At 65.8% G+C, this 14,516-nt stretch overlaps 1 protein-coding gene across 1 annotated transcript; it reads right to left on the bottom strand.

Annotated features, from left to right (window-relative positions):
• Nucleotides 1-292: 292 nt before the first annotated feature.
• Nucleotides 293-10,519, bottom strand: KIAA1755 (KIAA1755 ortholog). The gene is made up of 15 exons (XM_086474675.1): nt 10,438-10,519; nt 9,950-10,017; nt 9,633-9,830; nt 7,872-9,159; nt 7,598-7,762; nt 6,800-6,923; nt 6,456-6,549; nt 5,377-5,463; nt 4,615-4,731; nt 4,153-4,251; nt 3,786-3,934; nt 2,686-2,824; nt 2,278-2,400; nt 1,362-1,553; nt 293-1,279 (listed from the first exon to the last, which is right to left on the bottom strand). The coding sequence occupies exons 1-15, from the start codon at nt 10,517-10,519 to the stop codon at nt 293-295; spliced, it is 3,912 nt and encodes a 1,303-aa protein (XP_086330801.1).
• Between the last annotated feature and the right edge of the window lie 3,997 nt (nt 10,520-14,516).

Below are 14,516 nucleotides of genomic sequence, written 5' to 3'. Positions count from 1 at the left end.
GAACCCTCACCGCTGTCCTGGGGCAAAGCTGGTGCTTGTAGGGATAAATGCACTTTAGGTGAGGGTTGCTACACAGCTAGTAGATTATTAACGAACCTCGTGAGGCTGGTCATGGGGTTACTGCCACTCCACCGCGAGGTGTGCGCTAAGTGTGGGGAACTGAAGGACTCTGGGACTGAGGGTTGGGCAACGGGTCCCAGTGTCCCACCTCCGAGCATGGGATGTCCCGTCCAGTTGGTGACTGAGACTTCCACAACTAGACAGAAACAGCCCCAACTGGAAGGGGTTGTTTTTACTTGGCATTTGCTTTAGCTGGACTGTCGGTGTGGTGGTTCTCCAGGTAAACAATCTGGGTGGGCTTTTCGGAGGGGCAAGGTGGTCTGGGACTCTGGAGGTCCCGGGGCAAAGCCAGGCTCGCTGCTGGGGCTTCTTCGGTGGAGTTCTGCGAGTCCGAGTCCTCAGAGGAGAAACTGCTGTGGCTGGAAACCTGGAAGTACTGGGTGGCTTCTGCCCGCTGATCTGCGGGCGGACGGTGTGTGCTGGGGGCTGAGACAGTCCTGTGGAGCACAGCGGTGGGACACAACGGGTCAGCTCCTGGAAAACGCGCCCGGGGAGGCAGGGTGAAGGGATGCCTCTGAAGGGGCTGGCTGCGCTCCTGGGCGAGGTGTCCTGCAGCTCCCAGGTGGGCCCCGCTCTCGGGTTTTGGGAGGGAGGTGGCAGCAGAGACGTGGCGGGGAAAGGCACGGTCCCCCTTCGGCTCCTGCCGGCAGCGGGGCTGCAGGGAGCTCGGCTCTGCACCCAGCACAGGGCTGGGAACGCTGCTGGCCTCAGGCTGTCCCGGTCCCTGGGGCTGTCCTGGCCCCCTGGCGCTGGGCTCCGGCTGCTCCGCCGCCTCCCGGCCCCCCGACACCGCTGGCTCGGGGCTGGCGGTTGCTTTGCAGACGGGGGCTTCCTTGCAAGGGGCCGCAGACTCTGAGCCGGGGGGGGCGAAGGAGTCTCCCTGCCCATCGGCTCGTACTCCCCAGGCCTCCTGCAGCTCTGCCAGCATCTCCTCCAGGATCTGCCGGCTCTCCTGGTACCTGAGCCGCGCCTCGGTCCAGGCTGCCAGCCCTCGGCTGCTCTGCATCCTGCGCACCTGAGCCTTCATCTCCTGCAGCTTCTCCAGGGCGAACTCCACCGACAGCTTCTGGAAGGAGCTCTGCAGGCACTGCAGCGCCTGGCCCTCCCCGCGCTTCACCCGGGCTGAGCACTGCCTGCAGTCCAGCCTCAGCCCCGCGACCTAGGAAAGAAGGCAAGAGCGGGTGTCTCCACGGCTGCCCAGCCGTTCCCAGCTCCGGCGGGAGCAGAGCCCGTGCACCCACCTTGCTGGAGAACCGGCCGAGCTCCCGCAGCAGCTCCCGCTCAGCCTGCCGCCGCTCCACCTCCCTGTAGAAACTCGTCAGCTTCGTCTGGAAAAGGGCGGCAGCCACCTGGAAGGGGTCTGCCTCCGGGAAAGCCGCGTCTCGGACCTCGGCCGCCTCCTGACACAGGGCCAGGCCGTGCCGGTACTGAGCCTGCAGGGACAGCAGGAAGGAACAAGCTCCACGCTCGGGAAACGGCGCTGAGCTGCCGCGCTGGGACGTGTGTGCAGGGTGAGGCTCTGCGGGTCAGCACTCAGCATGGCTGTCAAAGCTGCACGGGAAGCGTTTCTGGGCACGCGAGGAAACCAAGAGAAGGGGATTCTCCAGATCTCTGCTCTGTCCTGGCTCGGCTCAAAATGCACAAAACGCATCCTCCTGTCCCGAGTGGAGTCACCTCCATTCGCCCTCCCTGCGGTGCATGGAACTAAAGGGCCCCCGTATCTGCGGGTGCGGGAGGAACAAACCCTTGTCACCACATTATTTGTGGTCTGATGGATGCCCAGGCGCTGCAGCCCTGCGGGAGGAAGGGGGCTGCGAGGACAGAGCGCAGGGGGAGTCGGGAGCAGCAGCCCCAACCCAAAGTGCACCAAGGAGCAGCACACCCGCCCCCTCACCAGAGCAGGGCTGCCCAAAGGCCCCGGCAAAGCCGGGCTTGAAAACTGGAGCTTCACCCAGCCAGCCTGGCGACACCTGGTTTTGCCCAGAAACCTTGTTCCAAACCTGGGGGATTTGGGTTGATGGCATCAAACTTTGTAACAACATTCGCACGTTTCTAATTCGGCATTTTCCACTTCTGCCGAGCGCCAGGCAGGGGCCGGAGCCACCTGGCAGCGATACCCGAGGGATGAATGTCACAGAAAGTCCCCTCCAAACGTACTGTTGCCTGGATGAGGAACTCCTCAAGCTGCTCGGTGGAGCCCTGGAAGCTGTCGGGGCTCCACTCCTCGGCGCCCATCTCCTGCAGCCGCGCCGCTGCCTCCCCGTCCAGCCAGCGCCCCAGCTGAGAGAGAGAGTGGGGACCAGGGTCAGGCAGGACCGGCCGCCGGCAGCAGCGCTTCCCCGGCACCTCCCCTTCCTTCCCGACCGGGGCATCCCGGCCCAGGCGTGGTTACACACAGTCGCCCCATAATTAAAATCAAAGCTCAGGCAATCCTGTTATTCTCTGGGCTTCCTTCATCGTCAAAACCCGAGGAAACGTGCCCAAAATGCTCAGCCGTGGGAACACCGCAGAGGACAACTTCAACTTGCCGCATGCAGAGCGGCACCCCAGGGACGCCCCACTCACCTTGCCAAACTCGGCCTCGAGCTCCTGGACCTTTCGGAGGAACTCCAGGTGCTCCAGGCAGCTGTTGGACTGGGACACCAGGTCATGAAGCTCCTCCTCCAGCTGGCTGTACAGCCCCTCGGCCGACTCCATGCTGGTCCTGGTGGCCAGGGAGGAGAGGGGCCGTCAGTGCCGGGCAAGCTGCCGGCTCCTGCTGAAGACGCCGGCCGAGGCAGCTCTCCAGCCCGCAGGAGCTCTGGATGGGGCAGCTCCCTGGAAGCGGGCACTGGCATGTGGCCATGCGGGCAGCCAGGAGCTGAGGGAGCCGATGGGCAACGACACAGCACGTGCGGCCAGCGAGAGCCTGGCAGGTGCCCTGGTCAGGAGCCAACCACGAGACCCCCTCACCACCCCCTCGTGCATCCTCAGAGCCCACCCGGGCCACGGGGGCACTCCCTGGGGTGCGCTGGGCAGCAGCTCCAGGCCCTGCACGCCAGGCACGCGTCAGGCGCCCCGACACCTCCTGGTCCCACGGAGCCAGCTGGATGTCCGGGAATGTGGGACGGGAAAGCGTTGGCTGTTGGTGTGGCCTGGCCCAGCCGAGAGAAGGGAGCAGAGGGGAGCAGTGGGACTAGCGCTGCCTGCACACAGGGACCGCCGGACGCGTGTGGCAACACCGGACAGGCACGGCATCGCCAGACACGTGCATCGCCGGACGTGTGCGGCGCCACCGGACACGTGCAGCACCGCCGGACGAGCGCGGCATCGCCGGGGCTTGGCCCCATCTAGTGGCTTTGCCTGAGCCCAGCCCGGAGGGCTCGCTGCAGGCCTTGCTGAGCAGCCCCGGAGCGTGGCCCTGGGGCAGGAGACCCTCCCAGGGACCCCTGCACCTTCCCAGCCGGGATGAGGGGAAATCCTGCAAAGGGCTGCCCGAGACGTGAGCTCCAGGCTCAGGGGGAGCTTGCAGGGCAGGAGGGAGCACGGTGCCAGCTCCGGGGCATGCTGGAAAGAAGCTCGTGGGACCGGGCTGTCCCTGGGGAGGCGGCTCTGCCAGCCAGCGGAGGAGGCCGGGGGCTCCCCGGCGTTGGCACCCCTCTCCCGGCGAAGCCGCCCCCTCCTACCTGACGTCGGCCGAGGCGCTGAGCCGGGCGGCCTCCCTGCGCAGCCTGGCCAGCACGGCCCCCGCCTCGCGCTGCAGGTGCACCAGCTGCGGGTCGCTCAGCACCCTCCGCATCAGCCCCTGGTGCCTCCCGATGCATGCGGCCGCGTCCTGCGGAGGGAGGGAGCGTCGGACACACGTCTCACCTGGGGCCTCGCACAGGACGGACACCCGGGGCTGCACCCCGAGGGACGAGCAAAGGGGACAGGGGACAGCCCCGCGGCCAGTCTGGGAGCAGTTGCGCTGCGTTTTGGGGAACCGGGGCACAATGTCGCCGTGTGCTGGACTGCAGGTGGGCTCTTTGGAAAGCCCCGCGACCTGCCCCTTACCTGCGTCCCCGCCAGCGCGTCGGCGCTCCGCAGCTCCTGGATGCAGCTCTGCAGCAGCTCCGACGCCTGCCTGAGGCTGGCCGTGAAGGGGTGCAGCTTCTGCGGGTGGGACACAGAGGGGGTCAGTGGGGCCGGGGCAGCTGGGCAAGCAGCGGGGCGGGAGGGCAGCCTGCCTGTGAGGAGGAGGAGCAGCGGCAGGCCAGAGCAGGGGATGCCGTGGGGCACCGGGTTAAAGCCGAGGAGGAAGGGAGCATGGAGGTGGATGGGCAGTAACAGGCAGGGGCAGGCAGAAGCAGGCAGGAGGGGGTCGCCCTCCTGCGCTCAGAGCTCTCCTTTTCCTTCCCCACTCCTGGGCTCTCCTGTCGATTTTCTGGGGATGTCTGTGAGACACGGAAGCCGCGGTGGGGAAGGAGGGGCACCGTGGGGAAGTGAGGCGATGGCTAACGGCGTGGTAACAGACACCTGGAAGAATTGAACCCACTCGCCGTGGCAGTAGGGGAAGGTGCCGTCCAGCTCCGGGGTCAGCTGGGAGCTGTCGACGTGGCGGCCCAGAGCCTTCAGCGACGCCAGGGTCTCCACCTGCGGGGCACGGGGCTGGTGAGCGCTGTGGGGCTGTGCGAGCTCCCTCCCCAGAAACATCCCCAGGGACAGCCTGGAGCAGGGGCCCAAAGCCACCCTGCCCCGTTAACCCGTGTGGCACGGTGTCCCCAGGAGCATCGCGTGCCGGCAGGGCTGAGTGCGGCAGCTCCGCTCGGAGCAGCTCCCAGCGGCTCCGCCGTGTTTGAATGCACGGGAGGTCGCCAGGACTGCAGTAATCTGCCCTGACAGCCAAGCTAGGTCATCAAGCTCATTAAGATTTCCCATTATATTAATTAAACTGAGCAGCACTAAAAGGACAATAAAGCCTTTCAAGTTTACATTTATCATCCCAGTGCCTGTGTCCGGCTGCTGGCGGCAATGGGGAAAGCGTGTGGCTGCCCCAGGGCAGCTTTCGCCCGCCTGCGCAGCCCAGCGAGCCCCAGGGCCTCACCCTGCGCCCGGAGCGGGGGGTCCTGCCCCAGCGCGGTGCTGCTCTGCCCGGGGTCCCCCAGCAGGGCAACGGGTCTCCAGGTGAGGGGACGGAGGGTTCCCCGAGGTGGGAGGCTCCTTTCACCCTGGCTCTGCTCTTCCCATGGGAGACTACGCGGGGACAAGAGGAGGGGACGGGGAGAGGGACAGGCTCACCTGCACCCCAGGCAGCCTCTCGCGGTGGGCGACCAGCTCCTTCTCGGCCAGCAGCAGCACGGTGTGGATGCAGCCCGGCGAGACGCTCTGCGGGAGGCAGGGAAGAGTCACCGCAGCAAACCCCACACACAGCCCACGCGTTACCCACGGTGATGCCGGGGCTCGGCTGCCCGAGTCAGCAGAGGCCGGTGAGCTCATTACAAAGGAAAAGGCTCCTGAGCTCGCTGGTGTGGGAATGGAAACGGGTTGCTCAGGCCATAATACCATCCCCATCCACTGGCTCCCTGGCAGAAAGAGCCTCGTGAGCAAACCCCTTCACTCCCTCGGCACTCGCACAGAAACTCTGCCAGCACGATCAACTGTTGCTGCGGAGCTGATTCCCAGGTGAGCTGGGAGATAGATAGATAGATAGATAGATAGATAGATAGATAGATAGATAGATACACACAAAGATATCGGGATGCTGAAGGGGTTTGGGGCATGCTGCGTGCCAGGCGACAGTGGGGCTGAGGCCGAGGCCAGATCCTGTGGGGCTGGGAAGGGACCTTCGGTCCCAAACTGCTGGTGCCTCGTGGCTGGCACTCGAGGAGCTGGAGAGATGCAAGCGCTGGGTTTGAGCTCGGCTGGGGGAAACAGGGTCTTTGTGCCCTGTTGGGGGACGGTCTGCGCTGCTGCAGACGTGCTCAGAAGTGATTTATCAGCAAGTTTGGGAACAAAGTGGCCGTTGTTTAAGCGCTGCCAGACCTACAGGGAGTCAGGAGCCAGGACTGGCGGCTGGGGAGGAAGCAGCAAGAGGGACATGAGTTTTCTAGATCAGTGCGTCGCGGCGCAGCCAGGAGCTGCCTCAGAAAATCCGCACCACGACACTTACAGGTAAAATCCGCAAGTGAAATAAAAACCATGGCCCCAGGCACAGCAGCGCTGGGGGCTGCCGGAGAAGCTGCTGCCAGCCGGGGGTTCACACCATGCAGTGGGTGCAGGGGAGGCTCTGCGGGACCCCCGAAGGGCAGCAGCCCTCACTCCCGGCCAGGGACACCCCCCAGCACACCCACGGCACGCGCCTGCGGAGCCTGGTGTACCTGGACAGAGCGAAGGGCCGAGAACAGGACAGGAGCGGGCGGCTGCTTCCTGGCATCCACCACGACGGTCAGCCCGCCGTCCTTTGCTTCTCGCCTGGCAAGGGGAAGTACAGTGAGGAGGAGGAGGAGGCAGATTGGGCTGGTCAGAAGCTGCCCATGAAGTGGGGAGTCCCTTGGGGGTGGCTGCGGGCAGGACCGTGGACATGGTGGGGACATATGGGATGTGCCCAAACCAGCACGTGCGGGATGCTGGGCATCCATCCCAGTTTGGCCTGGGGGGCTGCCCGGGACCCCTGAGGTGGGAAGCAGCTGGAGGGTCCCTGGCAGGTCCTCCTGGCCCTTACCTGGGGAGGGAGCAGAGGTAGAGGATGAGCCTCGACAGCTTGGCGGCCGAGCACCACGCAGCCCCCCAGGCGCTGCCGCTGGTGGTCACCTGGAGGAGAGCCCTGCCCAGCCTGTCCGAGCTCCCTGCGGGGAAAGGGGTGAGTGACCCCTCTGGCAGCCGCCCGCCGGCCCCAAACTCCAGCCCTGAGCAACCCCCCGGAGGGGCCGGGGCTCCTGTCAGCCTCGCTGCTGCTCGCCAAGCAGCAACGGCTGCCGAGGGGCGCGGGAGCGGGCTCTGCCCCGGCTCGGCTCAGGGGGCTCAGCCCGGGTTACACCGTGCAGCTGCGTGGCGCAGCGGCCGCCCCAGTGCAACCTCCCCTGGTCCCTCCAGAGGGGCAGCGCCAGCCCACGAGGGTCTCGGCACCCATGCCAGCCCTGGAAATGCCAGGGCAGAGCTGCTGGGGACATTTTTCCTGAAAAAAAGGATGTGTTTTGTCACTGTTTTTCGGCTCTTGGGAAAAGGAAGAAGCCAAATGTTTAGTGTTTGGCAGCTAAAAGCTGAACGGCTTCATTGGTGAGGAATGGTGTGGGAGGGCTCGGTGCAGCTGGGAACCGGGCAGCTGCTCGGAGCAGGCTGCTTGGTTTTATGTGTTTCATTTTTTTTGCCCAGCTGAAAGGAAATTTTCTGCTGGGGGGCTTTCTGGCCTCCAGCAAAGCCCTGAAACCTTCCTCCAGAAAACCCGCTCCAGCAGCACGGCGTTTTCCCTCCGGAGGCCTCTCCCGACATCCCCCCGAGGGTCTCGCAGTGCCGGCGGTACCTGGCAGGCACACGATGCCCGACTGCAGCAGCCCGGGGTGCAGGTCCTGCCAGGCCGGCGGCTCCCGGCCGGGGGTGCCCGTGCCGGGCACGGAGGGGCCGTTCTTGCAGCCGGTGCTTTCCAGGGACCGTTCCTCCGTGGGGGCAGTGGCTGCCATGTCCGTACCTGCCCATGGGGACAGAGGAGAGAGGAGCTGGTGACACGCCACGAGGCAGAGAAATGCAAAAGCCCCCACAGAGCCCGGGCAGGCGCCGCAGCCCCGCTCGGACGGTACCTTTCCCGGCTGGCTTGGCTCTGCCCATCCTGGGCGAGTAGATGGCAGACATCTTCTTCCAGGCCCCTTCGTGCTGGCTGGTGGCTCTTTCGTCCCCGGGGGCCGCCCCGAGCCGCGGGCCCTTCAGGAAGGAGAACTTGTGGCTGGAGCCCGGGGGGAGCCGGGGGCTGCCCTGCCGCACCAACGCCTCCGCCTGCACCCCAGGACTCGCTCGGCGGGGACGGCGGGCGAGGAGCGTGGGGCTGCCAGCGCCCCTCCCGTGCTGTGCGGGGGTCTCACGGGGGGCGGCTGGGGGTTGCTCGGGGCCAGAGCCATCCGGCTCCTCCAGGATGGCTGCCATCAGCCCGGGGCCGAAGCTCACCGGGTTCTGCAGGGCAGCCAGGTAGGAGTCGCGGTGGCGGCACCGTGGGCCGTGCGGCCCCGGCTCCCGGCTCAGCTTCCACCCCAGGCAGGGGGTGCAGGGACCCTCCTCTGAGCTCGGTGCCCCCCCGCAGGGCCAGGCGTCTGTCCCCGGCCCCCCGTTCACGCAGGGCAGCGTCACCTCAGCCCCAGTCCCCATCAGCCCCGCCGGGCGGGCGGGTGGCAGGGACCTGGCCAGGAGGTCCAGCTGCTCCTGGGAGAGCTCCAGCAGGTCCACGTACTCCCCCTCCAGGTTCTGGCTGACGATCTCGTAGAGGCTGGGCATGGCCAGCGCGGCTGGCTTCTTCTGCAGCCCAGTCTGGTCCACCTTGATCAGTCCCGGGTATCTTGCCTGGCTTGGCTTCCGAGAGGTGACCCTGCAGCCCGGGATGGTGCCTGCGACGTTGCCATAGGGCACCGGGACGTCCGCCGTGCCATGGGGTGCGGGCGCGCTGGGTGCTGCAGGCTCAGCTGCAGTTTCGGGAGCGGGGCCGTGCTGGGCGCCGTTGGCTCCAGCCTTGGGCTTGTCGATGAACTCTGGCGTGGCGATCTGGCTCCATGGCAGCGGGGTGATGCCGTTCTCAGTGGCCACCAGGCAGGTGCACAGGGGCACTCTGGCCCGGTCGCCGTTGACCTCTTCCAGCCACTCGTTGGTGAAGAGCAGCGCGTAGGCGGCCTCGGGGACGGGGGTCTCCTCCACTGTGCGCAGGTCGGGGGAGAGGTGCTTGACGGTGATGCGCGCCGAGTGCTCCTCGCAGGGCTCCGCTTGCAGGTAGAAGTCCCCGGGGCGCAGCAGGAGGGGGTTGAGGGGCGCGAGGTGGACGACCACTTTCTCGTGAAGACACAAGGGCCAGCCTTCATGGAGAAAGATGCAGTTAAAGTAGGGAGCCTGGGAGGGAGGAAGAACACAGCGCGTGAGCAAGACACCCTGCCGGCTCCGTACCCTCCCGGCCAGCCCTGCGTGCTCGCGCTGCCCAGCTCTGCATTTCCCACAATGGGGACTGAAGAGCCTGGTGACCCGGCGGGGTGTCCCTGAGCTGAGCCAGAGCAGGCCACTGCAAGACCACCCCAAGCCCATGGCCATTCCCGGGGTGCTGCGTGCTCCCCATGTGCTAACAGAGGGGAACCCCCCGCTGGAGCCTCTCCAGGGGCAAGACAAAGTGACCCCAGAGTCGTCCCATCCCTTATCGCAGGGACTACATCTGCCGGGCTCTGCGCCGGAGCCGTCCAGGGGAGCACCACGGTCCCCTCTGCGGGGAGGGGATGGGGACAGGGAGGGAGATGTGCGGAGAGGGAGCCTGCGGCCCGGCGCAGGGCACGGCCGTGCAGGGTGTCAGGCGTTAGGGGGGCGCAGGGGCTTACGCAGGCTGCCTGCCGCACGTGCTCGAAGAGGCGCTTGGCGGGGATGAGGAACTGGAGCAGGCAGCAGAGCCCATCTCCCCGGTAGCTGGTCTCCAGCAGCCGAAACACCTGGCCCAGGACCGTGGGGGCCGTGGCCTCGAAGGGGGGGTAGAGGGCCTGGAGGGCACTCTGCACCGCCGCGTCCAGTGACCCGGCGTCCTGCGGGAGGAAAGCATCGCTGGTGGGGAGAGCAGCCCCGCAACGGGACGCCATCACCCCCCAGGGAGTCGGTGCCCACCATCCCACACTGCACCGTGCCTCTGCCGGGGCCCTGGTACGCCCACACTGGCGATACCACCAAGCTCGGGGGGCTCCAGACCTTCCTGGGCTGGAAACTGGGGAGGAACTGGGTGTAGAGCACACCAAGCACCGTGCAGCTGGGAAGTGTGGGCACGGCTGGGTCCTGTTCCCAGCGTCGGGCTGTGCTTTAAGGAGCCTGAGCTGAGCCCCGGGTGCAGCTGCCGCCCCATCGGGAACGCTGGCCGTGCGGAGGCGGAGGAGCCGCAGCAGCCAAGGGGTTAAGCTGAGCCAGACACCGAGAGCGTGGGGATGTCCGGGCTCAGCAACTCGCTGCAGGAATGCAGCGGATGGGAGGAAGGACAAACATCTGAAGATGGATAGGGTGTTTTCCTTCAGACTCATCGCTGAATTCGCCGAACTCAAAATTAGTCCTCCGAGTGTTTTCTGGGAAGAGCTTGCTGGGGTTACAGCCCCCTCCCCTGCACCGCTTCCAGCCCCGGACGAGGATGCTGGTTTTGTGCCACACGTAAACCGGCGGGTCTGAGTTTGCTCTCCCAGCTCTGCACGGGAGGTCGGCTGCACGGAGCCGGCTGGCACGGCGGGTACATGGAGGGAAGCCGTGGGAGGGCTCCTGTTAAATCCCAGCTGCGTTACAGGCGCAGGGGTGACTACAGACACGGCTGCCAAAAGAAGACCATGGCCAAGTGGTGAGGAGAGAGACTTCTCCAACTCCTTGGGGGGTATTTCTGCCGGGAAGGGTGCTGCTGCCAGCGGGAGGCAGGTTTCTGCGTGGTGCAGGGGCAGGCCCAGCCTGGCTGGCTGGGGATCTGCTGCTCTGCAGTGGGACATCTCTCCTCCTCCTCCTCCTGCAGAGCATGGTGTGTGCTACCTAGGGGTACCGAGGAGCCCCTAGTTCTGCCACCGGCTGGGCTGGGCTCCAGGTTTGGTGGCGGTGGGAGCCCAGTGCTGCAGGCAGCCAGTGGGGAGCTGCCATGGGGATGAGCATCCTCCTGGCAGCCGGGGCAGCTGCGTCTCGCCGTCATCTCCGTGCTCCTGCACCAGCACCCGGGAAGTCAAGCGGGATTAGCTGAAGGCAGGATTAGCTGAAGGTGTGTTTTAGCTTCAGGCAGCTAATCCCTGGTCCGGGAGCCCAAACAGGGACAAAGTGGCCTCAATTAATGCAGCTTAATGAGCTTTAATGCGCTTTAGCTAAAGCACTTTGCAGTCACACTTTGGTTAATTCTTCTTGACTTTTTCTCCGTGCCTCGACACAGGAATCTCCTGCCCTTGGCCTGGCAGGGGAAGCCAAGGGGCCGGGCAGGGCAGGAGGAGAGCAAGTCCCTTCTCGGTGCCCTGATCTGCAAGTGCGTTCCCCTGCCAGGCTTTCTGCTGTTGGACCGCTGGTGTTCTCACCCTTGGTCTTACTTTGCACCGTTCCCAGGAGGGACAGGAGACCCCACTGTGGAAAAGCCCTGCTGCAGGGTAAACCCCAGCTCCCTGGCGCAGCCACCCTCTCCCAGGCACCGAGCCCGGCCCAGCACCTGCCACCTCCCTGCCTGGCACCACTGAGCTGGGCTCCTTCCCCATCCCGGCACGGAGGTGAGGAGCCGCCATCTGCAACAGCGACGGGGGATCCGTCCAGCTCCTAACGCTGCCAGCAGAGATGGGCCAGCACTGCCTGCCCTGCCTGCGCCCGCTGTCCAGAGTCGCCCTGGCACAGCCCTGGCACATCCCAGAACCAGCCTAAACTGCCACTGCCCGAGCTCTTGTGGCACTGACAAGAAGCACAAGGACACATAAAGAGAAGGCACGTCCCCTGAGACCAGGGCCGCCACCGAGGCCCCGCTCTGGGCAGGCTGCGTCACGGGGTGGCGGGCAGCCCCAAACCCGGCTGTTCCCGGCGGGTGCAGACCGCGGTCCAGCGACAGGGCCGAGGCGCACCCTTCCAGCCGCCCCATCCCACACCCACCGTCTCTGGTGACAGCGTCCCCCCAACCCCAGAGCAGCCGCCCCCTGCTGCGGCACACGCAGCCTGGCTCCCTGGCCTCTCCTGGTCCCGCACCTTGGCGGCTGGGAGAAACGCCTGGAGTTCGGGTGAACCGGCTGGGATAAACTCAGGGGGAGGGGACAGCCCTGCTGCAGGGGGGGGAACGGAAAATCTTCCAAACCACCCCCAAAGCCCACAGCAAAGGGACGCGCCAGAGGACGGAGCGACTGAATAAACAAAGCCGCTCCCTTGTCAATGGAATAAAACCGCCCAGGACTTCATCCAGCAGCCGGGACCGCGCGAGCCAACGCCAGGAGAGAACGACCGGCTGATGGAAGCACCAGACGCAGCCTGCCTTGTGCTGGGGAATATTTTGGCCTGGAATGACTAAATATGTTTTCACTGAATGTCACAAAGCACTTCATCACTGGGGGAGGATTTGGGGGGAACCACAGTGCGGCAGCTCCGCGTTCGTGGGAGAAGCTGGGGCCAGGCCGGCCGGGGAGCCCTTAGAAATCCAAGAGCAACCAATTAGCCCCCGTCCCTCCGCCAGCTGCGAGGGAGCACAGAACCGAAACAAAAGGCATTAGGGAGCAGAAGGAGATTTACATTTGCAAAGCTATTTCCATTTTAATAAGCCAAAGCGCCGTTAAATAGAGATTGATATTTCTCCCCAAGTACCCATATTTTTTAACGTGGTTTACACCAACAAGACGAGCTGGGCTTTGGTGTTTTGGTGCTGTAAAGTTGTTTAACTCGTACTCAAAGCCACAGGGTGACTCAGCTCCATCTCCTTTCTCCCTCCCGCTCAGGAAGAAGCGAGGTTTGAGCGGACCAGTCCAGAATAACAATTCCCCTCCCTCTCCCGCAGCCCTTGCTGTCGGCAGCTTTGGCAGGGCACGATGTGAGCGCTGACGAACCGCCCCTGCCCAGCCGAGCGGGAGGCCAGGCACAGCATCGCCCGGAGCCCAGGGCAACGGCACGAGCCGGCTGCGGCGACAAACGAGCTGCCGGCCCAGGGACGATCCGCCGGGTGTCCCGTACCGGCCTGCTGGGCACGGCTCACGCAGCAGCACCCGCTTCCCGCACCCCAGCCCCCGGCCAAACTGCACAGGGAAGTTTAAGCATCGTGGGCAGCGGCCCCGCGCGCGCCTGCCCGAGCGGCCGACGGCCACCTCCGCCCTCGCACCCCACCTCCACCTTCTCACCCCATCTCCGCCCTGGCACCCCACCTCTGCTCTTGCACCCCACCTTTGCTTTCACACCCCACCTCTGCCTTTGCACCCCACCTCTGCCCTTGCACCCCACCTCCACCTTCTCACCCCACCTCCGTCCTCGCACCCCACCTCTGCTCTTGCACCCCACCTTTGCTTTCACACCCCACCTCTGCTCTTGCACCCCACCTCCACCTTCTCACCCCATCTCCGCCCTGGCACCCCACCTCGGCTCTTGCACCCCACCTCCACCTTCTCACCCCACCTCTGTCCTCGCACCCCACCTCCCCCTTCTCACCCCACCCCCGCCTTCGCCCCGCCGCCCACCCGGCGCTCGGCAGGGCCGGGGTCCCGCAGGTGCTCGCCGGGCCGGCAGCGGGCGGGAAGGCCCCCGTCCAGGCTGGGAAAGCCGCAGGAGTTACCATGTTCGGCGGGAAGCGGCGGAGGGGCCGGGGGGCACCGACTGTCCCCCCCCCTCGTCCTCGCCGGCCCAGCGCTGCCCCAGCCCGGCTCCCCGCTCCGCCGCCGGCGCCTCCCCGAGCTGGGGGCGGGCAGCCCCGGCCCCCCCGGCCCCGGGCCGGCTCCCTCCGCCCGCCGCGCCTCTTCTGGGGAAAAAAGGAAAAAAAAAAAAAAAAAAAAGAGGAGAAAAGGAAAAAAAAAAAAAAGGAAAAAGAAAGAAAAGGCGAAGAAAGAGCGAGCGCGGCGGGGCGGGCCGGGGGAGGGGGCTGGCGGGGGGCGGCTCGGGGAGCGCCCGGCAGCGCCGCCGGGACGGGACGGGACGGGACGGGACGGGACGAGCGTCCGCCGGGTGCCCTCGCGGCGGCGGCTCCTCCTGGGGCCCCCCCCGGTCGCCCCCCCGGGTGCCCCCGAGGCGGCGGGGGGTGGGGGGGGGCGGAGACGGCGCCGGCTCCGGCTCCCGGGAGGGGGAGGTTGGGGGGGGGCTGGGGAGAGTGGAGGGGGGGGAGTGTGTGTGTGGGAGTGTGTGTGTGCAAGACCCTCCCCGAGAAAAAAGCCCCCCGGCCCTTGGTTCAACTCCCGGCTCGGGGGATGCTTCCCGGCCCCGGGAAAGGTAAAGCTGCGTGTGTGTGTGCGTGTGTGCATACGGGTGTGCATACGGGTGTGCATACGGGTGTGCATACGTGTGCCTGTGTGTGTGTGGCACACGCCGGCGTGCCCAGTTTGTGGCAGGTCCCTCTTCCCAACCAAACCCGGGCCCGCGCTGACAGAGCCCCCAGGCCGGTCGCACTGGGAGCGCTCGGTGCAGCTCGGAGCTCCCATTTCTGAACTGGCCTAAAAGCGCAGGAGAAGAAAAGTGTCTCTTGCGGCTCTTCGGGATGTCTCCTCGACGGAAAGTACCTACTTGAAGGCAGAATTGTGGGATGTATCAACCAGAAGCCATGCAAA

This window comes from Leptosomus discolor, chromosome 17, assembly GCF_034619465.1.
Source record: "Leptosomus discolor isolate bLepDis1 chromosome 17, bLepDis1.hap2, whole genome shotgun sequence".
NCBI classification, from domain to species: Eukaryota; Metazoa; Chordata; class Aves; order Leptosomiformes; family Leptosomidae; genus Leptosomus; species Leptosomus discolor.
This window is presented reverse-complemented; position numbering and strand designations above follow the sequence as displayed.